Source organism: Natator depressus, chromosome 1, assembly GCF_965152275.1.
Source record: "Natator depressus isolate rNatDep1 chromosome 1, rNatDep2.hap1, whole genome shotgun sequence".
NCBI lineage: Eukaryota > Metazoa > Chordata > Testudines > Cheloniidae > Natator > Natator depressus.
The window spans coordinates 62,473,346-62,498,878 of NC_134234.1; the positions used below are offsets into that span (position 1 = coordinate 62,473,346).

At 41.4% G+C, this 25,533-nt stretch overlaps 1 protein-coding gene across 2 annotated transcripts in view; it reads left to right on the forward strand.

Annotated features, from left to right (window-relative positions):
- The window catches only part of VWA8 (von Willebrand factor A domain containing 8), a 285,585-nt gene that overhangs the window by 51,733 nt on the left and 208,319 nt on the right, over positions 1-25,533 (forward strand). For both annotated transcript variants that reach the window (XM_074961437.1, XM_074961449.1), the window contains exons 5-12: positions 2,874-3,041; positions 6,852-7,016; positions 7,652-7,701; positions 8,742-8,850; positions 17,104-17,208; positions 22,579-22,710; positions 24,979-25,113; positions 25,212-25,289. In XM_074961437.1, coding sequence (XP_074817538.1) covers positions 2,874-3,041; positions 6,852-7,016; positions 7,652-7,701; positions 8,742-8,850; positions 17,104-17,208; positions 22,579-22,710; positions 24,979-25,113; positions 25,212-25,289 — 942 coding nt within the window. The remainder of the gene's footprint in view (positions 1-2,873; positions 3,042-6,851; positions 7,017-7,651; positions 7,702-8,741; positions 8,851-17,103; positions 17,209-22,578; positions 22,711-24,978; positions 25,114-25,211; positions 25,290-25,533) is intronic.

Here is a 25,533-nt window from a genome sequence, read left to right on the forward strand (position 1 = left end):
CTGACTTTACAGGAGTTGTAAGGCTTACATTCCTGATCTGTTCCCGGCAAAAGCATCACACAGACAGATGAGCCCTTTGTTTCCCCCCCCCTCCAGATTTGAAAGTATCTTGTCCCCTCATTGGTCATTTTGGATCAGGTGCCAGCTTAGCTTCTTAACCTTTTACAGGTGAAAGGGTTATCTTAGCTTCTTAACCTTTTACAGGTGAAAGGGTTTTGCCTCTGGCCAGGAAGGGATTTTATAGCACTGTATTCAGAAAGGTGATTACCCTTCCCTTTATATTTATGACACATGATATCTTACTAGTGATATGAGAAGCTTGCACTGCTGCTGCTTGTGCTGTATCTCTGCTGTCCATAAACAGAACTAAGGTAAGAGGTTCAGAGTCTTCTCAGGTTGGAATTCCGTCTGCCTCTTGTGAGGGACCTGCATTTGATTCTCATCATATCCACAGTGCTACACACCGGTGTGTGGTTGCATCTCACTTGGTTTTGGTCCATTCTCTCCCCCTGCCTTATCTTTTTTTGTTCTTTTTTCCTTTTCATCTCAATTATCTGTGTTTTTCTGAGTTTTGCTTTCCATTTTTCATTCTTATTTTTGTTCTTTGTGCTTCTTCCTCCTAATGCCTTTTTGCTAGTTCTCTTCATCTGAGTCTTCCTGACCCAGTTCTTGGTCTCCCTCCCTTTCTTCCAGCTGCAAACTCTTCTGATTTTACGTTTTCCCTACTTTTCCTCCTAGTTGTTTCCTTATTTCCTCCCGTTTCCTTTCTCCTTCCCTTCATTCTCTTCCAGTTCCCCCCTCTCCCTTTTCTCCCTGTTCACTTTGCCTGCTATCCTCTTCCTCTCACTCCAGCTCCCAGCCCTTGCTTTGCTCTCCCTTTATTTGCCTCTCTTATTTAACAAAGGGCTCGATGCTAGGAGGACATGAGGTGCTCCTGTAGGTGCTTAGAAGAAACATGCTGGGAAGGGACTTTGGTAATTTTTCCTTTGCAGCTATGCCCTTAAGTAAAAGTGCTTTAAGAAAACTTCTGCTAAGTGCCTTAATTTAGGTGTTTGAATGGAGTTACACTGGTGTAAAACTCTTTGATGTAGTGCCTTATGAGGCTGCCTATGCCTAAATCAAGCCCTGTTGCTACTTTCTAAACATGTGTGATAGGCCACCCCATTGTGTAAATCAGTTATTTGTAAATAGTCTAGTATTATGATTCAGGAATCTTCTATAGGATGGTAATTGTGAATATTTGGGTATGAAGTACTGTAAGTTTATAGGGACTAAGATGATGGGCAATGAGGAGGTTGCATGTAATTACTGGCGCTAAGGGTCAGTTTTGACCATTGGCTCAAATTATGTACTATAAATCAACACCCAAAGATAAAAAATCCCCCAAACTAAAATATGATGAAATCTAGATAAGAGAACATCATTTTGAGGCAGCCTTCTGTTTCAGAAAGAGCTCCAAAATATCCCAAAATGTTTTGAATATAATTTTGCTCTACATTTAGTAGCAGCCTATTTCAGTTAACTAACAGTTTTTTTTAAAGTAACTTGTCATCGTTTTAAAATAATATTGGGCTTGATTCATCACGGCATTACTTCAGTTTTACCATGGGATAAACAAAGAACCTTTGGTTTTAATGGAGTCACGTTGGTGTAAAACTGGAGCAGCAGAGTAGTGATGTAGTTACACAGTCATAAAACTGGTGATTCAGTTTGTAAACTTTTGTAGGATTATTGTAAACATAATATTGAAGTTTTCTATATTTTTTTTACTTTTAAATACCTTTGTTCCAGAATTGTTGTGTGCGCTAAAAGTAAATGAAAAATATAGGGGAAAAAATCAAAAAGCATAAATCAAAAGAAGTAAATATTCATTGGCACATCTGAATACCTAATATGTAATATTCACTATGTATATTTAAAAAATACATGCCAGCAAAAGGATTTTACATCTTACTACACTGATACAAAGGCACTCAAAATACCTTTAAGCAACTGATTTTTGTTGGTCCCTTGTGTAGTTGCTTAAGATATATTTAATTGATGCAACATTTTGCTGCCCAGCTCAGTAGACAGACCTGCTAGGTGTGGTGCTCTGTCCCACTCTAGGGGCAACTAACCTAGCTAGAGATTAATGAGTCTGTTATAGCCTTAGCTAAGAGCCATGTGGCTTTTAGCTTATGCAGTAGAGGCTCATACTTCAGAGGTCCCAGGTTTGATCCCGCCCGACAACGACCGGGGTCTGTCAGCATTACAGTAAGAGGTGGTTTGAGTCTTGTTGCAGTGTGCTTGATTGCTGCTTATGTGCTTTAAGGGCCTGAACCTACCACCCTTATGCATACAAAGTAGTCACTTACTACACTGATTTCAATGGGACTACTTGCATTCAGTGAGGTACCACCCAATGTGAGTGTCAGAATTGTGTCTTCTCTTCACTTTGATTCAGTAAAGGAATGCTTTGTGACCATGGAACAAGTTGAACATATTTGGCGTTTTTATTGTTTTAACTTTTAATATTTAGTTTTACATTCTGTGCTTGAAATATTATCAGATTTTTAACAAAAAAATATAGCACAAAAAATTTCCAGTGTTTGTTTTGATGCTGTTTTGTTGCCTGGATTAAATAGTTTTTTAGATAAACACCTATGGTAACTAATTGTTTCTACAGAAAAATGTGTTCAATTTAATTGTTATGTAAGGGTAAGATCCTCCAAATGCTACTAATGGAAAGAGTACTTACTACCATGCTCAGTCCCATTGACTCAGATTACTTAGGCATCAATGTGTGCAGGATTAAGCCCTTCATTTTCAGTTGGATTTCATGTGCTATATTATGCTGTATATGTCTCTTAATGTTGTTGTTTTTGTTGAAAAAGTGTGCAGTCCGTGCAGCTACAGAAGGCAGAATCCTTGTGTTGGAGGGTTTGGAGAAGGCAGAGCGGAATGTCTTGCCTGTGTTAAACAATTTGTTGGAAAACAGAGAAATGCAGCTTGAAGATGGGCGCTTTCTTATGTCTGCAGAACGTTATGACAAACTGCTACAGGTACAGGAAAGCATTATGTTGTTTTGAATTTTTATCTGTTTCTGACAGGGAAGTGACCCTATTAACTATGTCAGAGATGTCCTGAGATAAACAGGGTACATCCCTTGGATGTGTCTTCACCTGTGTGAGGATGTGACTCAAGATGATAGCTGGCTAAGTGAAGGTCATGGGTGAAATCAGCCATTCGGTCATTTAAAAATAATTTTTTAAAAAAAGTCTCCTGAATGTCCTTTATTCTCATAGAGAGAGACTGGCTACTAATTTTGAAGTAAATTCTACTTACTTCTAGCAAATACATGCTATTCTGATTCACAAAGAAAAACATTTGTGAAAAAAAGTTGAGGTTGGAAGTGTTCCAGTGGAGTTGAGCTAACACTTCAAAATAACATTACTCTCTTTAGAAAGCCCTCTAAAAATATGGGCCAGTACGCAGCCGATGTTAAAGCACTGCTGCGTCAGGGCTTTAAGCGCCGTACTGGCAGGGCTGCTGATGCGGGGGCGGGGGGCACACAAAAGGAGCATCTGCCCCGGGGTCTGGTGATTTAAAAGGGATTGGGGCTCTGGCCAGCGGTCCCCGGGCCCTTTAAATTGCTGCTGGAGCCCCAGGCAGCGCTGAAGGGATGGCTGGGGGAGTCTGGCCCCAGCCCTACTCCTTCCACCCAAGGCCCCACCCCGCCCCCACCTTGCCGAGGACCCTGGCTGCCCTGCGTACCGGTACGTCCTTTAAGTTACTTTCACCCCTGCCTTCACTCATCCTATAATTTGCAATAATATGTGCAAAAGGCCAATATAAATTACAGCGAGATTATTGGAAATTGATCCCTTGAATAGGAAATGGGATTTTATAATTTCCAAATGATGACTTTGACCTCTGGTACATTTTTTCAAGTTTTATGAGGCAAAATTAAGTTTGAGCAGGTTGTTTGTCAGTCCTCTGTACTCTACTTACATGCCCCATGGTTTCCTGTCCCATACCCTGTCAGTTTCTTACCATCCACCTGACTCGTACCTATCCATATTTCTTCCTATTATGTCTACCCCCATCTGCCAAATGAGCAGTAGCTTGTCAGTTGATAATCATTTTTAAATAATGTTAGACTTTGGTCTGCAATATTTCTTAAACATCTCTGTATGAACATGGCCAGTCTGTAACTTCAGGGGACAGGAAAGCTGACGTAGGGAATGCAAACAAAACATAGTAGCTTCTCAGTTAAAGGCACACATACCACTGTACGAAGCGTGTTTCCACCAGGCATTAGGTACAGGGAGTTAGAACTGGGGCTTTCTTCTACCAGGTTCAAAAAACCCAGCAAACGAGAAATAGCTTAAGCTTGCTTTAAACAGAGTGGGGGAAAAATAGAGTCCTTCATTTCAAGTCTCTTAAGTAGTGTATATAGTTCATCAGCTTCTCAGTTCTTCTTTGCTTCCTGGCCCTATAGCATGGTTGAACTGGGTAAGTATTCTGTTGTTTCTTTTCCCCTCAGCATTTCAATTGCTCCTTTTTCTAACCCTGTCTTAGTGTGGGATATCAATTATTATGAGCTAATACAAGTTAACTTTTCTAACTTCAGATTAATTTGAAAAAGTGACTTTAAATGTCCTTTTTCTAACCTTCACTAAACTTCCCATAAAACTCTGTGCTGGGCTGAGATGGAGCCCCATGTGGCTCTGCCTACACGAGTCATAGGAAGGAAAATTGCAAATAGAGCACTGTGAATAATTGATTTTTCAGTTCTCTGGACAAACCAAAAAGTTGAAAAGAATTGTTTCAGATCAATCTGAAACAAAAATTTTTTAGTCCCTTCAGCAACACAGGAAAAAAAATTGTTTCAGGTCTAGCAAAATTTTCTGTTGGACCAAAATGTTTAATTTAGATTTGGGGTGTTTTTAACTGCATTTTTAAATAAAAGTAAAGGCAATTTGGAACACTGTTCACAAAACCACCACAGGATGAAGAGATGGTGTCCTTTGCCCCGATACTATATAGTCCTATGGTTAGAGCTCTCACCTGGGATGTGGGAATTCTAGGTTCAAGTCCCCATTCTGTCTGATTCAGAGTAACAACTTTAACTTGGGTCCTTTCACTTTGCAGGTGTGTGTCCTAACAACCAGACTATAGGGTATTCCAGGGTGAGTCTCGCCCAGTTTCTTCTGTTGAAGTTGTTTCACTTTGTATTAAATAATTAAATATTCATTAGGCGAGAGAGAGAGAGAATGGTGGTTAGGGGACTCACCTGGGAGGGGGAGTTCTGGGTTCAAGTCCCTGCTCCAATGACTATTTATACAAAGTGGAACAGCTTTAATAGGAGAGACTGAGTGAGGCCTATTCCAGAATACCATATATGGTTAGGGTACTCATCAGGGACAGGGGAGATCTAAGTTCAGGTCCCTGTTCTGAAACATGCTTAGCAGGGACTTGAATCCGGTCTCCAGCGTTCCAGGTGACTGCTCTAACCACGAGGCAATAAGGCATAAAGAGGCCACCACCCCAGGGTCCTTCTCTTTCCACTTCATGAAGCTACCTTGAAAATATTTTGTCAGAAACTATTTGGCAGATTTGTGTTGAATTCATGAATAGTTTTAGTAGACCTAAAACTGCATTTTTCAACAAATAAACTTTGTCCAAAATTTTTGTGCCCTACTCCAACTTAAATACACCCATGATCCTACATATTATTGCACAACATTGCCCACTGAGCCATTAAATACTGTAACTCATTTCTGAGACATTATGGTTGGTGGTTATGCCTCTTTTTGCTTTTAGAGTATTTCTGATCCATTCCAGTCTGTTTCGGTTAGGAGAGGTAACTTATGAAAATGTAATCAACATACTGAAGTACAAAATGTGGTTTTTTATCATAGCTACATTTAAGGAGGAGACATGAAAACTGACTTTAAATTCAAATAGGAATTGATTGAGATTGTGCAGTACATTTTTTTGTACCTTGCTAATGATAAAATGGCTCTAAATTGGTCCCTTAGGTATACTGCTAATGTTATCTGATTTGAATAAATCTCCTATAGTGATACTAAATCTAATATTGTTGTTTTTTTGTTTTGGAATATTGTATTACATAAGTTATGGCTCATTTTCTGTTCTTCTATGTGAATCATTATTCTTGCATTGGGTCTGCACGAAGTAGTCATGTATAATTTCAAGCAAGACTTGATTGTAATGTGGGAAGACTGCAGAACTGTCTTCTTTGTCTGCAATGAGTCTTTTCCTGGCAACGTGATTGAAGTTTTCAATGTGAAATAGATGTACTCTTCAGAAAAGAGTACAGTGATAAACCTGTATTGTTATTACTTGTGGTACAGCATATTATATACAAACAAAATGTTCTCTTATTCAGAGGAGCATCCCTTCATTATAGTTAAAAAAACCAAACTTGCTAAAGTTAGACTTTTAATTCTGTGGAAGAAAATACATAACACAGTTTCATTGTTTTTTCTCTTCTTTATAAAGAGAAAGATATTTGTAACTCTAATTCATAGTTTCCAAACGTTGAGCATCTGTGGAAATCCATCATTAGCTTGCCTGAAGGCTGAACTCAGTGAAGCATATTTCAGCCACCCTTACCTTAGAAGTCCTCGATATATGATCTACAAATTGAATACCTGAAATCAAGATAGAACATTTCATCCTGACCCCTTTGTGTTAAAGACAAGGGAAGCAGAAGACCAAATTTAACTGGAAGACCACTCTTTTGATCCCTCCCCTATAGGTCTTCAGTCTGTAGCTCAGGCATCAGGGCCCTCACTAAAAGATGTCATTGCATTCTAATTATTACCTTATTTTAATTGATCCAGGAACATACTAAAACTGAGTTAGATGCATGGAAGATTGTTCGAGTAAGTGAAGATTTTCGTGTGATAGCTCTGGGCCTGCCGGTACCTAGATATTCTGGTAACCCACTGGACCCTCCTCTTCGTTCTAGATTTCAAGCAAGAGATGTTTATCATCTACCCTTTAAGGTAAGTGCCATTGTAGATCAGTTAGAGCTTGTTTACAGAGCAGGACTAATTGATACTTTAATCTTGTATTTTACCTATTATACATTCAAAAATTAATCATTGAACATGAATAAAATATTTTGACCCTTTTTTGGGTGGGGGTCATATTGATGCCCAGTTAATTACTGAAAAGAAAGAGAGAGTCTCCAAGAGATAAATTCATGGAGGATAGGTCCATCAGTGGCTATTAGACAGGACTGAAAATCATACTCTGAAGTGTCCCTAGCCTCTGTTTGCCAACAGGGGATGGATCACCTGTTCTGTTCATTCCCTCTGAAGCACCTGGCACTGGCCACTGTCGGAAGACAGGATACTGGGATAGATGGACCATTGGTCTGACCCACTATGGCTGTTCTGATGTTTTTATTTTGTAGCTAAAATTAATTTCAATAAAACAATATAATCCTAAAACAAAGATATGCTAACTTTTTTTTCCTTTAGAAAATTAATTATGTGTGCCAAGACCAGGCTCTTTGCTACAAAAGGCTCGGTGTCTAATTAGATGAGAAATAGAAAACATCTCGCACAATATGCACTGTTATCCATGGTATAACCCAGAAATTAATCTGATATGTGATGCTATGTTCTATTTTCAGGACCATCTTAAGCTATTATACTCGGTTGGATCAAATGTTTCTGCACAGAGGTAAATTTTCATAATTACAAAAAAGTAGTGTTGAGAGGCTGAATGTTCTGTCCTGTCAGGATTGTTTGCAATTTGTGTGCTGTATCCCTTCTGATGGACTCAGACCAGAAGGCTATAAAAGAGTAGTGGAAGGCAAATATATCAGCTTCAGGATGAGCAGGTCCCTGTTTCCTGGATAGCCAAACAAAGGCTACCCCAGGCCAATCAAGACACGCAATGCCATTTAACCTGTCTAAGGATCAGTTAAGGCTGTTAGGCTAATGCAGGCACCTGATTACAATTAACCAGCAAAGGCTCAATTAAGGCCATTAGGCTAATGGAGACAGCTGGAACCAATCAAGGTCCCATTTACACTGCTTAAAAGCTCTCCTTCCAGTGAGTTCCAGGGGAAGGAAATTGGAGGAGAGGAAGTGATAACTGAAGCCTGAGGAAGGGTCAAGGTAGAGAAAGAGTTGGAAGAGAGGAAGTGTTGCGAAGGACCGAGGTAAAGGAGAAGGTAGAAAAGGAGGTTGCGGGGAAGTGGCCCAGGGAGTCGAAGCAGCTCCGGTGGTGAAGGGAAAGCCACCAACAGCTGCTACCATTAGGGTCCCTGTGCTGGAACCTGGAGTAGAGGGTGGGCCCAACAGAGACTGTGGGGTATCCCCCTTCCCACCTCCCATACTGGCCTGTGATGAAAGTATCTCGGTGTAGGCTGTGGTCCTTGCTGCTAGGCTAAGGCAGCTCAGTGAGCTTCTGACGCCACAGAATCTGCCTGGAAGCGCAGGACCCACCAAAACAGACTTGGAGCTTTTCACACCCTAGGGACTGATGAGAACTAAGTGAATTTTTAGTAAGTATGGGAATATGTTTAAACAGTTTTTCATATATAATTACAGTTTTCATATTGTGAGTCCTTAATTCTGTAGAACTTTATTAGATAAAATTTACTTGTATTCAGAAGTTGCTTCAACATCTTATGCTGTGTTTAGCTTCATAGGGCTTAAAGTTTTAAAGTATGTTTTGCATGTATAAAACATTACAATTTCTTGTTTATTTTCCAGAATCTCTCAGCTCTTGTCTTTTGCTACAACTCTCTGCTCCCAGGAATCTTCTACGCTAGGACTTCCAGATTTTCCTTTAGACAGTTTATCAGCTGCAGTTCAGATTCTGGTATGTGCATGTATCTGTGAAGTGAAATTTTAAAAGTGAGGAATTTCCTCAGATATAATTTGAACTGTTCATATCTTATTAGTGTCTTTGGAACTACTAGATTAATAAGAACACTAAAAAAATCTTTCTCTCTCTGAATTGGATCTCATTGGACACATCCTTAATTGGATCTCTGTGGGCACCATAAAGACTGCAGAGATCCAGATGTAAGATCAGGAGATAAATTAGTATGAATCATGAGACAAGAAAGATTTCAGCAGAGCTTCTTGGTGTATTGAACAATGATTAGATTCCAATAATTCATTAGGCGTGTGGATTACCCAGGTGATTTAAAATTGATTTAAGTGTGTTTATTTGGGGGGGAGGAATTTATAACAATTTCTCTCAGAGAAACTGACTTATTGACACCACATAAAAAACTATGAAGTGATAAGCACAGAAATTTGACTAATTTATAGTGTGCTTTAGGAAAGGAATATATGTTGGATTTTTAAATACATTATATCATTTTATTCTTCTAGCCCTGTAGTGAAAATGACTTTTAAATTAATGTCAGACTGCTTCCAAAATAGTGGAAATAAAATGTCCACTCAGCTATTTATCTGACCTGAGGGGTGAAGGAAGTATTTTATTTTACATTAAAAAATGTAGTGTGTTATCATTGTGTCCCAGTGTCTGATCTATTTATAGCTTCCTAAACCAGGTTCTCAACTTTTTCCATACTGTGGCCCTGTTCCCCTCTGGGACCTTATGTTCCTCCCCTCATCTGGCTCGCACCATTGACCATTTAGCAATATGGGAAAGGCAAGGTGGTTGCTTGCTCCCCACCTTTCAACACATTTGCAAGCTCCTACAGGGTCATGACTCCCAGACTGAAAATTCCTATCTGAAACAGAAGGCTTTTTCGAGTGAGGAGGAGGCTAATCTCATCTGCGCCATTGTAATTATGCTCTCTTTGTGGCCCTTACAAAAAGTGCTTTTTAAATGCAATGTGAATGTCTGATCACCTGAGCAGCACATTTTACCTAGAATGCGCTCAAGTGGATGATTTTTACTACATTCATTTATAATGCTCCAGATTCAAGGAGCATCACTGAATAACAAAATGAGTTGAGTTCGCATTTCACAAAAATATACTTGTGCCAGGATAGTTCATTGCTGTTTTGCCCATATATGTTGGGGATATGTGCAAACAAAAGAAACTAGAGAATTTCGAGTGAAAAATCTATTTTGTTTTATTTAGGGCTTGATTATGCAACTATTACTCACCTTGATGAGCACTTAAACAAGTAGTTCTTCTTCTAGTGCTTGCTCATGCCGATTCCAAGTAGATGTGCGTGCTTAGTGTACCCGTCGGGTCGGCTGTGGAGCCCCCTGGAGTCGTGCCTTCATGGCAGTGTATGTAGGTCCTTGCCGACCCGCTGCTTCTTAAGTTCCTTCCTACCGCCCATGACGGTCATTGGAGCTGCTGCTTCTCTCTTGATACGGGAAGCGATCCCCTAGTGGTCTTTCTCTTTGTACTTGTAAATAGTTAACTTAGTATTAGTTAGTGTTTCAAGTAGTATTTATAGTTGGTTAGATAAGTTTCTGTTAGGGTTTCCCCCACTGTGTTCTTCCCCTTCTGGGGACTGCAGCATGCCTCGGTCTCAAGGGTTCAAACCATGCAGGTCCTGCCAGAAGCCTTTCCCCAGGGGTGACCCCCACGACTCTTGTTAAAGTGCTTAGGGGAGGCTCTCCAGACCTACAGGTGCAAGATCTGCAAAGACTTCCACCCGAGATCCAAGAAGGAGAGACTTTAGGTTAAAACTACTCCTTGTGGAGTCAGTTCTCCATCCCCAGCCGGGACAGCCTGCGTCAGACCCGAAGTCCAGTGCTTCGATGCGGAGTGCACCAGCCTCAGTGAGAGAGATTGCGGCATGGAAAAAGGACTCTGGGTCCAGAGACCCTTGGCACCGCCACTTCCTGGCACCGAAGACCTCCACTGTGGCTACCCGGCACCGCTCGCACTCGCTGGTGCCACACAAGAAGCAGAAGAGAGCCAAAAGGAGGGGGCGTTCGCTCACAATTAGAGCCGTGGAATGCGAAAGCGCTAGCGGAGTGCATCCCATGCCAGGACACTCAGCCCCTGCTCCGGTTAAACTGGCAACAGCCTTGCAGAGAGATCCGTTGAGTCCAGTACTGGTGGACTCCCCCACGCGGGAGAGTCTGGTAGAGGATCTGGATCTTCCGTCCACCCCGGACATATTCGAGGCAGCCAGGGACCTCGTAGCTATGACAGCTCAGCTGGCACCGGCACTGCAGAAAAGTGTTATGCCTTCTAAGGACAAACCAGCCATAATGCGGCACCGGCCGCCCTCCCCTTGACACTGCTTCCTGGCACCACCCCATTTGGCATCCCTGTGGTCACCGAGATCAGAGTCCTTATCGGACTCAGAGCCAGAGTAGTATGTCTCGAAATGGAGTTGGCACTGTAACCCCCACTCAGAGGATAGGGTTAATTGAAGCTCTTCTAGACTTAGGTCAAGCCAAAGCATTCCTTCCGGAATTGCGTTTTCTGACCAGGGGCACCATCATAGAGGGCTTACAACGACAGCCCGCTGCTACAGTGCAAAATTGCCTGAAGCTGCTTAGTCGTATGACTGCTTATACATATGCGGTTCAGCACACGAGACTGTGGCTCCGACCTCTTCAGGCCTGGCTGGCCTCAGTATACAGGCTAAACCGAGACCGCCTAGACAGGCTGGTTAGTCTTCCTTCTCCAGTTATTGAGTCCCTCCCGTGCAGGGGCGGCTAGTTATATCTCCACGTGGTGCCTTAGCACCAGCAATATTTGGGGCCCAGCTCCACCAGTATTTGGGGATGGGTGTCCCCCCGACCCCACCTGCCACTCCCCCGCGCCTCCCCTGAGTGTCCCCCGACCCCCTCTTGCTGCCCCCGGTCCTCTGCATGCCTCCCCGGGCCCCGGAGCAGAGCATCCCTGCCTCTGCCTCTTCCGTGCAGCTCCGTGCTGCCTCCCTGCAGCAATTGCTGCCGCAGGGTCCCCCATCTCCACTGCCACGGCACACTGACTCTGAGCCTGCCATTCCACCTCAGACCCTTCCCTTTTCCGGCGGGACCCTCCACCAGCGCAGGGGGCCCCTCCGCCCGCAGTAACCGCTCCTGCCCCATGCAGGTCAAGGAGGCAGCCCCATCCCTCACCCCCAGTGAGGCTACAGTCAGGGGCAACAGCAGGGGAGGAGGCGGCACCCACCATGCTGGAGGTGAGGGAGATTCCTGGACCTGAGAAGGGCCCTAGGAGTACATGCAGTGACAGTGGTGGGGGTAAGTGTGCTGCTGGGGGGGGGCGGGAAAGGGGGGCTCCTCCCCCAGAGCTCGCTGTTGCCGGCAGGGAAAGGGCTCGGGGGAGTCCTCCTTTCTGGCCCCTGTCCCGGAGCAGACTGCCTGCACCCCAAACTCATCCCCACCCCAGAGCCCACACCCCAGAGCCCACACCCCCAGCCAGAGCTTTCAGCCCCCCCACTGCACCCTCAACCCTCTACCCTAGCCCTGAGCCCCTCCAACAGCCCAAACACCTTATCCCCAGTCCCAGCCAGAGCCCTCATCTCCCTGCACTCCAACCCTCTGCCCCAGTCCTGAGTCCCCTCCAATACAAAAAACCCTCATCTCCAGCCCCAGCTAGAGCCATCATCCCCCTGCACTCCAACCCTCTGTCCCAGCCCTGAGCCCCCTCCAACACCACAAACCCCTCATCTCCAGCCCCAGACACAGCCCTCATCCCCCTGCACTCCAACCCTCTGCCCCAGCCCTGAGCCTCTCTAACCCCCCAAGCCCCCAGCCCCAGACAGAGCCCTCACCCCCACACTCCTACTCTCACCCTGAGCCCCTCCCACACCCCAAACCCCTCATCTGCAGCCACACCCCACAGCCCTCACCCCAAACCCCCTCCCATCCCCAACCGCCCTCCCAGAGCCTTGGGCAGGTGGGAGGTGGAGTTTGGGCAGGGGCGGGTTCTGGGCACCACCAAAATTTCTACAAGCCTGCCACCCCTGCTCCTGTGGTGGCAAGCAGTGTATGCACAAGTACCCTTCTCCAGGCTCCAGCCCTCGCTGTCTCTAGTCATGGATGGTTCGGCGATGGGATGGGGGATGCACCTTGGAAGACTCAGGAGTCAAGGTCTCTGGTCCCAGGCAGAACTTTCACTGCACATCAATGTCAGGGAGCTAAGAGTGGTTCGCCTTGCTTGCCAGGCATTCCAAACCCATCTGAAGGGCATTGAGCAATATTCTACATAAACAGAGAGGGTGGTGCCCTCTCCTCTCCCCTATGCCAGGAATCCCTCAAACTGTGGGACTTCTGCATTGCGTAATCAATACATCTAGAGGCATCGTACCTTCCAGGCTCTCAGAACGACCTGGCCAATCATCTCAGCAGGTCCTTTCAGAATCACAAGTGGTTGCTTCAACCGGATGTCGTGATCAGCACCTTCCAACAGTGGGGATTTCCCCGGATGGACTTGTTCACAATGAGGCACAACAGGAAATGTCAGCAGTTCTGTTTCTTCCTGAATCTCAGCCTGGACTTGCTTACAGATGCTTTTCTCCTTCCTTGGAAGGATGGTTGGTTTTTGTCAACACGATGGTTGGCCGCTTCCTCAAAGGACTAGTTAGACTGAACCCTCAAGTAAGACAGCCAATCCCCCCCACGGTGCTCTCAAGACTGATGGGTCCGGCCTTTGAGCTCTCTTCTCTACCTTTCCTGGAAATTAGCGTTCTTGGTGGCTATAACTTCAGCCAGGAGGGTGTCTGAGCTTAAGGCCTTAACTTCTGAGCCCCCATATACAGTCTTGTATAAGGACAAGGTGCAGTTGCAGCCACACCGAGCTTTTCTCCCAGAGGTAGTTTCACAATTCCACATAATCCAGGACATATTTCTTCCAGTGTTCTTTGCTAAGCCACACGCTAGCAACCGGGAGCGAACACTGCACTCCCTGGATGTCAGGTGAGCGTTAGACTTTTACATTGAAAGAATGAAGCCTTTTTGGAAATCAGTGCAACTTTTCATTGCGGAGCGGATAAAGGGACTTCCAGTATTGTCCCAAAGAATCTCTTCATGGATCATGGCCTGCATCAGGGCATGCTATGACCTGGCAAAGATACCTGCCCCTGCGCTGACGGCATACTCCATAAGAGCGCTTGCATCTTTGGTGGCATTCCTGGTGCAAGTCCCTATTCAAGACATCTGCAGGGCAGCAATGTGGTCATCGGTCCACACTTTCAAATTGCTCTACGCCATTATTCAGGAGGCCAGAGATGATGCCACATTTGGCAGAGTGGTGCTGCAGTCTGTGACCTACTGAGCTCCAACCCTTTCTCCTAGGAAATGCTTGGGAGTCACCTACTTGGAATCGACATGAGCAAGCACTCGAAGAAGAAAAAATGGTTACCTACCTCCTTGTAACTGTTGTTCTTTGAGATGTGTTGCTCATGTCCATTCCAAGACCCACCTGCCTGCCGCTCTGTCAGAGTATTCTAGCAAGAAGGAACTGAAGAGGCAGCAGGTCGGCAGGGACCTATATACACCGCCATGAAGGCCCAACTGCAGTTGGCTCTGCAGCCGACCTGACAGGTACCGCTAGGGGAAAAAATTTCTGACGACCTGTTAACGCATCGCACACACCTGCTTGGAATGGACATATCTCAAAGAACAACAGTTGCGAGAAGGTAGGTAGACTTTTTTTTTCATTCATCTGTGTAAAGGTTGCACGATCTAGCACTTAATTATATGGAATTCCAACTGTAGAGCAGGTAAATTGAGCATTGATTGGGATTTTAGTTTTCTGGAGTTTCTTTTTCTCCCATTGAAGGGTATACATAGCTAATACCTAGTGATCCCCAATGACATTCATAGCTATGCTCAGCTTTTTATTTCTTTTTTACTTTGCCACCATAACTCAGTTATTTAAGGGCTTGCTGAGTATATAAAAAAAAAGAAACAGAGAGACATGTTAGTTATTACTTACACTTAGTCATCAAATTGTTTTAGACTGCTAATACAATTTATTTTTTCTGCAAATAATTGGAAGTAAAGTGTAGTAATTTTTAGTAGCCTATTTCTACGCTAAACAATATTAACTAAACTATTCAGTAATTTCCAGTAATTGAATTATGAAGTAAAATCTGTACAGTGTAATGGAATCAATATTTAATTATTATAAATTGCTATGAGTGACTCAACCATGCTGCAGATTTCTGTAATACAGATATTTATTTATTACTTCTATGAAACTGCCCATTGCATTGTATTTCTTTGCTCAGAGATATTTAGAAAATATATGTAAGCATGATTTATTCTATATTATAGTGTGCAATACAGAGAATGGTTCAAGTAAGTGCAGCAATCACAGTAAAATAAGGCTTAATTTATAAATATCTTGTAGGGAGGGCGAAAGAGCCTTTTTAGTTCCAAGTACCTAATAGCCAGTATTGCCTAAACTTAAATGTCATCGCTGAATTTCCTCATAAAAAATCTTGCTTTACTACAGTTGTGGCTGCTGTTAGTTTCAGTTCCTTTTTGAAAAGTGATTAAAAAGTATACCCTTAAGGACCACAAAACATTAGAATTTAAGAACGTTAACATTTTGTAATCAGTAACTCTTCTTGAGAAGTCCTACCATCACTGTATACAAAGTTAAGTCTCTACACCCAAAAAAAGCAGATTGCAGGTATCAGAAGTGACAGAAATGGGCCTGATCTCTTGACTTGCATATGAAAATGGATTGAAATAGAAAATTGAAGATAAAGGAAAAGTGTGGAGGGGCAAAGTGTCACATTGGTTTCAGCATTAAAATGTTTCTAAACTGCGTCCACTTTTAATAAATCTTAAAAATAGGAAAATTGTAGTCTCCCCTTGCATGTGAGTCTTCTCGGTCCTTTTTATAGTTTCACACTCCTGTCTACTTTTATGGGAAACTGTCTTTCTGCAGTTTAGTGGCATCAATCTCCAGTAATTTTTATTGATCTCTCTATGGTAGTTCTGTTGTTGGCTTGTATTCTAACTGATTATACTCCCGTCGGCCTTCAACATGCTGCAGCCAAAATGTATCTTTCTTTCCTGTTGCTTTAATCGTTTCCCACCTTGTTTGAATCGCCCTACTGGCTTCCTGTGTTTCCACATAAAGTTCATACTCCTCCTCACTGTCAAGACTGTGTTGCATCGCTCGTCTCCATCTTTGACTTTTTTTCCTGTTACACCTTCTTTTATGTTCCAGTCTTTGGCAATCCTTGCCTGCTTTCTCCCAATCTTTCACCTCTTTCTCCCACTCCTAACTTTACTCCTTTCATGTTACCTCCGATACTTGAAACAGCCTCACTGTCTAGTGGGCCTCGCCACTTTGCTCTCTTCCTAAAATACCTTTTGTCTTCTCTCCCGCCATTTATGACTTAAGTAAAAAAACAAACAATCCCCCACTCCCAACCTGGTAAATATTTATATTCTATCAATTCTGTTGAAATCCAGTCAAATTCTGTTAAGATCCAATTACAAGATGCATGCCTAACCTCTACAGTGTATATTGATGTAACTGATGCATCTAGACCCACCTCCTCATGTTGTCTAACCTCGATTATAAAGTCTTGCAAGCTGAGATTTGTCTTTTTAGCACCATTCATACCTATAGTGCAGCAGAAACAACAAAGACAGTCTGTGAGCAGATAAGATTTGTTCAAGTGTACTGAATTTCTTGGTTACAGCACTTTTTAAAAAACATACCAGATTCTGACCACTGGCAGTCTGCAGTGGAGGCCAGTATATGCAATAAGAAACTGCAACACTCTTTACTTCTCCCTGATGTCTTCCAAGACCTCAAGGGAGTTAAGTAGCACAGAACACCAGAAGGAAAGACAGCAGCTGTCATATCTTGAAACTACCCTGCCTCCTCTGCGTGATGTTAGAAATCAACAGCTGGTGGCTCATTCTTCAGTTCATATCGAGATTCTTTAGAATCTGCAGTTTCAACAATTGACCCCTCTCTCCACCATGAGAAAAGAGTATGAGACCTAGTGGGAGTGGAGGTGGGGAGGTAGGTGAGACATCTATTGGGGAAGCATGGATGAAGTGTCCCTGCTTTTGTCTCAAAAGCTGAATGGTGCACTTGTTTGTTGTCTCTCTTGCCTCTTTTGCACTTGTGTCAGTATAATGTGTTCCAGGTTAATGGATAATCGAATTAATCTTTCCTGTATTTTTATTTCTAACTAGGATTCCTTCCCTATGATGTCAGTCCGGCATATAATCAAATGGCTTTACCCTTATAATGTCCTACTAGGAAAGGAAGGCAGGACTGCAGTAGAAGATGCATTAAAAGTGAGTACTGTGCATTTTATATACAAATCCCAGAGAGCAGTCAGTTACTACAGTAGCCCCATTAAATCATAATAAGACATCAAAGCAATGCTAATTATTTAAATAATGCTGATGTTAAAAAAAAGATTTTGAACAATACCTTCATAAACCAACAGATTTCATTAGATGAGTGTTTTATATCTTCTACTGAATTTAGGCCACAATTCAGAGGTTCTTAAACACATGCATAACTTTAACAATGCGATAGTCCCATTGATTTCAATGTGAGTACTCACATGTTTAAAGTTAGGCATGTGTTTAAGTGCCTTATTGAATCAGGGCCTTAGCGAGAAGATATTGACAAGATAGGTCTTTGTCACTAAAATGGAAAATAATAATTTTTCTAAAATTCATAAACTTCTTAGAAAATTAATTGTGATTAAATTACCTCACATGAAAAATATTGAGTGTGTCGTGACAATTCTACTAGTTTGTTTATCTTTATGGACATTTGTATCTGTTAAACATTCAGTTAATCTATAGAGCTTTCTGAAATAATGCTGAACAAAAACTAAAAAACTAAAAAAGAAAGACAGAGAAAATGCGTATTTTATGTCTCTTCATTTCCCTGCCCACTTTCTCCTCCTGCCAGCATTTTCCTAGATTCATAGTCTTTTTCAGAGTCACTATTTCCAGATAGAATTTCCCGACTGGTAAGTATGCCCCGCATTCTTTTTTCTTAGATGTATTACTTTACATTTGGCCCTATTGAAAGGCTTATTGTTTGCTTGTACCCAGTTTACTAAGCAATCCAGGATCCGTCCTCTTCATTATTTATCACTCCCCCAATCTTTGTCTACCAACTTGATCAGTAATGATTTTATGTTTTCTTCTGGGTCATTGATAAAAATATTAAAGAGCACAGGCCTGAGAATCAATCCCTGCAGAACTCAGCAAGAAAAAATACATGCTCAGTGATGTTTGTCATGTTTGTCATTGACTGTTACATTTTGAGACCTGTCATCCAGATTTTTATAAATTTGTGTGCCATATTGATTTTGTATTGTCCTACGTTTTAATTAAAATGTTGTGTGGTACCAACACAAATGCCTTACAGAAGTCTAGGTGTATTACATCAGCACTGTTACCTTTATCACTCAAACTTGTAATTTCATCAAAGAGTCTCAAGTTTGTTTGACAAGATCTATTTTCCATAAACACATGTGGTTGGCATTAATTATATTACCCTTCTTTAATTCTTTATTAATTGAGTCCTTTATCGGGTGTTCCATTATTTTGCCCAGGTTCAGTGTCAGGCTGACGGACCTATAATTACCTAGGTCGTCCCATTTGCCCTTTTTATATACTGGCACAACGTTTTTCCAATCATCTGGAACTTCCCCAGTTTTCCAAGATTTATTTAAATCAATATTAACTGTTCAGGGAGGTCCTTGGGGAGGTCTTTTAAAAAGCTTGGGTATAAGTAATGTGTACCTGCTGACTTTAAAATGTCTAAATTTAGTAGTGGGTATTTAATATCCAGCTTAGTTAATGCTGGAATGGAAAGTATTTCATCATAGGATATGTATATATCATCTGGCTTTTTCCCACATATGGAACAGAAATATTTATTGAACACTTTTGCCTTTTCTGCATTATTATTGACCGTTTTACCCTTTCCATCTCATAACGAACCGATACCATTAGAGTCCTTTTGCCCCGATACACTAAAAAACATTTCTTGTTTTCCTTAACTCTGTTAGTTGTAGATATTTCCTTGTGTCCTTTTGCTTCCTTTATCAATTTCTACAATTTCTAGCTTTTAGTTTGTATTAATTGCTATCAACATTTCCTTTCTTCCACTTTTAAAATTTATTTATTGCTTCTTTCGCTGCCCTAAGCCAGTCTGGTTTTTAACCTGTGTAGTGTTCTTCCTCAGTTGTGATTTTTTGGGAATTCAGTAAAATGTATTTCAACATCTCTCAATTAACAGTTATATTTTTTTTTTTGTTTAAATTCTCCCAGCTGATTTGGCTCATAATTGTTTTCAACTTTGTGAAACTGGTCCTTTTAAAAGCACCCTGTATAAATATTACTGGTTGGAACTTTATTCTGTTTGCACATATCAAATATAATTAATCACATGATCACTTGTACCAAAGCAACCACTAACTTTTAGTTCTAAGATCATTTCCTCTTTATCTGTCAAGATGAGGTCTAATATAGAATTCTTTTTATGTTAGATGCCATGCTTTGTGAGTTAGGTAATGGTCATTTATACGACATAGAAATTCCAAAGATGTTTTACTGTTAGTAGCATGAGACTTCCAGTTGAGCTGGGCAGGAAATGGTTTTTTTCCTGTTTCTAATTCGGACAAAAAATCAATCCTGGAAATTTTTGTGAACTGAAAAATCCAGGAAAAAAATAATTAACTCAAATCAATCAGAATGTTTCAGGTTTGGCCATTTTTATTTTTTAGTATAATTAGCTTAGATTTTGATACAGAACTTTATTTTGAATTGGAAGACTGGAATTTTTCATGTATAAAATGTCAAAACAAAACATTCTGAAACTATTTTCAACATTTTTTCGATTCAAGAAATTCATTGAAACTGACCATTTCCTGTGAAAAGTTTTGGTTTCTATTAACCTATTCTCTGATGAAAAGAAATTTCATTGAAAAATTCCCTACCAGCTCTAACCTCCAGCTTTATGTTACTCAGATTGAAGTCACAAACAATAATGCAGTTTTTTCTCTTACACGTTATATAGGTAGGTGCTTAAGGAGTTGGTTACTATATCCTTGAATGTGATTTGGTGGTGTGTAACCATTTTGAGCTTTATCTGTTACATAGTTAGTATTCTCTTTAATTTCAGTTAATTTTTTGAGTAATGATTGAAGGATTGAAACTTTACTGTATTCGTGGGAAGTACTTTCTTTATGTTATGATTTTTAATTTATTTTGCTAGCACCCAGAGCATTAGATAGCCATCTATAGTTGTATTTGAGAAATGTGAAGAAATAAAATGTTTCCTTCTCTTGTTATAATGGCACCTGGAAATGATGCTGTAATTATGAGAGTCTATCAGCAATGCATGTGGAAATAGCGTTGGACCTGATCCAAAGTATATTGAACTCAGTGGGAGTCTTTTTGTTTACTTCAGTTAACTTTGGATCAGGATCTCTAACTTGCCAATTAAAATCTTAGTTCAAGATGAAACTCAGAATGCACATTCTCAGCTTTTTTCTATTCTTCTTCCAGTGTTTGGTGGTGGTTGAAATTGGTTCAGCTGTTAAAATAAAAATAGAATTTTTGGCAGTTTTACACTAAAGTTCACTATGCTTTTTTTAAAAAAAGTTCACATTTAAACATGAAATATTTGTAGTCTTTTAGTCCAGAATGTGAATCTGAGAGTGAAGAGCCAAAGTATATGTCTGATTGTGTTACAAAAAATAATTGTGTTTCTAACCTTAATTTGCAATGTTATGGTATCTTGTACAAATAAAGATACATAGATTTTTATATTCTTTGCAATACACTTTTAATAAAAGCAATCGAATGTGCCTAAAATAATGTGAAGCTTACTCTAATGTTTTCAAGAGACAAGGTGGGAGAGGTAGTATCTTTTTACTGGACCATCTTCTATTGGTGAAAGAGTCAAGATTACGCAGAGCTCGAAAGCTTGTCTCTCTCACCATGGAAGTTGGTCTAATAAAAGATATTACACAACATGGCTACAACAACACTGCATCAAATGTTTTCATCACAGCAGCAATCTTCATCATTATCTGAATTACCAGACAGATATTTATCATGATATTTGAACTCTGAACCTTCATAACCTAATTCCTATGGAATATCCTTTCACCTGCTTGGAACATGAGGCTATGGCCAAGATGGCCAGCCAAATTTAAGATGCTCTGGAAACAATTTTTAAAAATCAGTTAGGGTCCTTTTTGCTTCTTGATTATGTAGAAAAAAGACGAAAAATCATTTCCCAAATAAGTGTGGGTTGGGTTTTTTACTTGTTTTTTTTTACCTCTGAAATAGCAGGTTTTACGGGAGGACTTTTTGGGTATCTTAGGGTTGGTTTTCACTAGAAAGTTAGGTCAGTTTAATTACATCTGTCAGGGGTATGAAAAATCCACATCTCATTGTGGCTTAGTTAAGCTGACCTAAGTTCCTGGTGGATTAAGTACAAGGATGGGAGAATCCATCCCATCAGCATAGGTAGCATCTACATTCAAGCTTTACAGTGGTACAGCTGTGTCACTGTAGTATTTTAAGTGTAGACAAGCCTTCGGATGTGTGTGGCGAGCGCTCACATCCTTACTGAAGTGTGTGTGCGTGTGCGTGGGTGTGTTGAATCTTACACATGGACATATCCTCTCTTGTAAGTGTTCATTAGGCAGTAGAGTTAGAGGTGTTAAGAAAAAAAAACAGTAGTTTAAAAAATCTGACTAAAAATCCCTTGCTCTCTATTACTTAGCTTTCACTCTTTTGCCTCCTTTGATGTCAATAGAGTGACACCATAACTTTTTCAAGCATAAGAAGACCTGAATTTCTAATATAACCCCAGGCTCCACCCAGATAAACAGATAAGATGAAAACAAACCAAAAAACCTCAAACCCCACCGTTTTTAGCAAAAAAATTTCACGCCTCCTGCATACAGCGTAGAGTGATGGAGGGGTGGTGGAGGGCAGTGGTGGTGATAAAAGGGGCAAAAGGCAATTTTTTCCTTGGCCTATTAAAGGCTATATAATAAAAGTTTCTTGTGTGTAGGGAGCCCTCAACTGTAATTACACACAAGGCTATCAAACTAAATAAACATCTTAACTTGATGCGTATTTTTTTTTTTTAAGCTGGATGTTAAGTGGTCATAATAGTCCTCAAAGATAAATGGTGTGGTAACATAAGTGCTGGAGGCTTGGAGCTTTATTTCAGTCTCTCTGGCTTCAACATCAACAAGTCAGCGGTGGGAAATTATATCAATAGGGCTATCTTGCAGTCAGAATAACCTAGATTTTTTTTTAATTTAGAAAAGAAACATTAAAATCTATATAACAGAAAATTCTATAAAAGATCTGGAATTCATGGATTTCTCAGAATTCACAGATTTCTGTTGTTCCAGTTCATGACTTAGTTTAATTTGTTTGACAAGAGGAGCAGCAAGCTAATAGTTTAATAGAGAACACTTAATAGATACATACCAATGTTAGCATCTTAAAAGATCCATTTTAATTTTTCCAGTATTAAGGTTCTTTCAGCAAATGGATATTGAACTTCAGAAGAAATTAGTCTTGCATCAATTTCTGCCATGTTTTCAGTGGAAATATTTAAAAGCACAGCACTTTGTTAAATAATTACTACTTTCTCAATTTTTACAGCGTTTTGAGCTCCAAGATTCAGAAAGCCCTTTGCTTCCCAGTAGGATTAAAAAAGTGGAAAGAATACATGGAAGCAAGACCTTACAGGCTGATGTAATTCTCCAGATTGCTGAAAAAGAAGTGAAATTCCAGGTAATGATTCACAGATTCAACAAGCTATATCAGGGTGGGCAAACTTCGTGCCCCAAGGGCCACATCTGGGAATAAAAATTGCATGGTCCACCATGCATGCTCACAAAATTGGGGTTGGTGTGCGGGAGGGGGTGAGGGCTCTGGTTGCGGGTGTGGGCTTCTGGGTGGGGCCAGAAATGAGGAGTTCAGGGTGCGGGAGGAGGCTCTGGGCGGGGCAGCAGAGTGGGGTGCAGGAAAAGGTGCAGGCTCCAGCTTGGGGGTGCGGGCTCTGGGGTGGGGCTGTGGATGAGGGGTTTGAAGTGCAGGAGGCTGTTCTGGGTTGGTGTCGAGAGATTCAGAGGGCGGGAGGGGGATCAGGGCTGAGGCAGAGGGTTGGGGTGCAGAGAGAGGCTCAGGGGTGCAGGCTCCGGGCGGCACTTACCTCAAGTGGCTCCCGGAAGCAGGGGCATGTCCCTTCTCTGGCTCCTATGCGGAGGTGTGGCCAGGCGACCCTGCAGCTCCCATTGGCTGAGGTTCCCGGCCAATAGGAGCTGCAGGGGTGGCACTTGGGGTGGGGTCAGCATGCAGAGCTGGCTGCCCCTACATGTAGGAGCTGGAGCGGGGCCATATGGCTGCTTCTGGGAGCTGCATGTAGCGGCCCCTGACCCTGCTCCCCGGCTGGAGCGTCGAAGCAGGGCAAGTCCCAGACCCTGCTCTCCAGTGAGAGCTCAAGGGCCAGATTAAAACGACTTGCGGCCCGGATCTGGCCCGCGGGCCATAGTTTGCCCACCCCTGAGGTATATTCTTGGTTTCATATCACTACCGCAAATTTGTTATGCTCCTTTCGGTTGACTCCCACCTACGTTTTGATGCTCTACGTTGATAAGGAATTTGACTGAAAGCCTCAGTGAATATCCACTTTTTATGGTAATATTTATCAAATGTAATTTATGAACTGGAAAAGTAAGGCTTTATTTTTAGGTAACTTGTGCAGGTTTCTATGTGGTTATTTTTTCAGAGACATGACCTATTTATTTAATCAATTACTAAAGTGTTGGTGGAAAAGTACTTCCTTGATTTCTTATTTTGCGTTGCGCCATGGAATAGCATAATACAAAGCGTTTGTGATGCTCTTGGGGCTATCTTCTATATAGTTATGTTTTTCTGAAAGAATAATTTTTTTCACTATATCTTTAAATAAAAACAATAGTAGTTTCTTTCCTTTTGTCCACCACATCAAATAAAATGTGCTTGGTAATATTATTCCAACACAGGATGTTGAAACAGAAAACGGAGAAAAAGTCTTCATATTACTCACATCAAATACAGTTAGTCTGACTTTCTTCCAGTGAAGTTTATGGTCTGTTGGGTGGAGAAATAAGGCACTTTTTAAAGACACACATGTTGATCTGAGTTTAAAGTAGAGATTGAATTCAGTGAGACTGAGGTATCTATGTAATAGAGGAGAGTTAGTTGGAGGCAGAGAGAGATCTGAGTCGCACTGGGGAGGGACGGCCTCAGAGAGTTTGTACAATGGAGGTGAAAAAGGAGGTTGGAGAGCAGGAACAAATTGGGTAGAATCTATGAGAAGCTGATTGGAGAGCTGCTCTGAAGGAAATAGTTAGCTTCATTAGGCACTGGGGTGGACTCAGAGTTGATTGAGGAGTTTCTCTGAGGAATGAACAGCCTCTTTGGGAACAAGAGTAGAGGAGGAATTTGAAGGGGAAGCAGTGACCAGTGTGTGTGTGTGTGTGGAAAGAGCAACAGAATTTAGTAGCTTAAGCAGGGATTAAACTAGAGGAAAAACAAGTGTTGCTATTCTGCAAAGCTCTGCCCACTTATAACACCGGAGTGAGATTTCCCTCCAAGTGGATTGTTCATATCTTCACCAATGGATCATTTCTCCTCTTTCTTACCGCCTGATCTGCAATAACTGATTCTAGTGTTCACTTCGTAATTGGGTTTCAGTGTTAATACCCTACTGAGGTGAGTCAGAGTCCTCTCGAGACTATTGATTCATGTTGCCTGCAAACCAAACCAAATACCATTGCATTGATTTCCATTTGATTCCTATTTCATGGGTGTTTTTTTTTGGGGGGGGGGGGGGAGCGGGGGCAACCACAAGCCATAAAGGCAACTTTTTTTTTTTTTTTTAAAGATTTAGATTCTGGAGCACAAGAATGCAATCACCAGTGAAAAGTTACAGGGCTACTGACCCAGTGTAAACCAATCTGCCCCCGAGCCTAAACCACTTTCATATAACTTGTTTATTCTTTTTTCTCCTTGTAGGTCCCAGCTGGGACTCGACCATTAAAACTGTGTTCTGGATCAGACACTTTCATAAAGACTTCCAGCCATAAGCAGCTGTTGGCAGAAATGATGCAGTCACATATGGTTAAGGATATGTGTTTGATAGGCGGAAAAGTAAGAACTGTAAACTTTTCCTTTTTTTTTTTCCTCCTTGCAAGATATTTTAAATCTAATGCCTTAATTTTTATTTTATTTTATTTTTTACTTTATAGGGCTGTGGCAAAACAGTTATTGCTAAGGAGTTTGCCAATATGTTAGGATACAACATAGAGCCTGTCATGCTGTATCAGGTAAAGTAAATTATACAGTGGTGCGTATGCCTTACAAATGGTCTGAAACATGAAATACATAGGTTACAGATGAAAGAAACTAGATGGAATCTCTATGTAAGGCTACAGCCTCTGAAAAATCTTTCATCTAAGGAAAGAAGCAAAAGTAATATAAGAATGAAAGGAAAGTAGTTCTTGAGATACTTTGTTCACTTGATGTCAGAATACTGAGTTGCAGAGTCTCTTCCAATTTGCAAGGCTACGT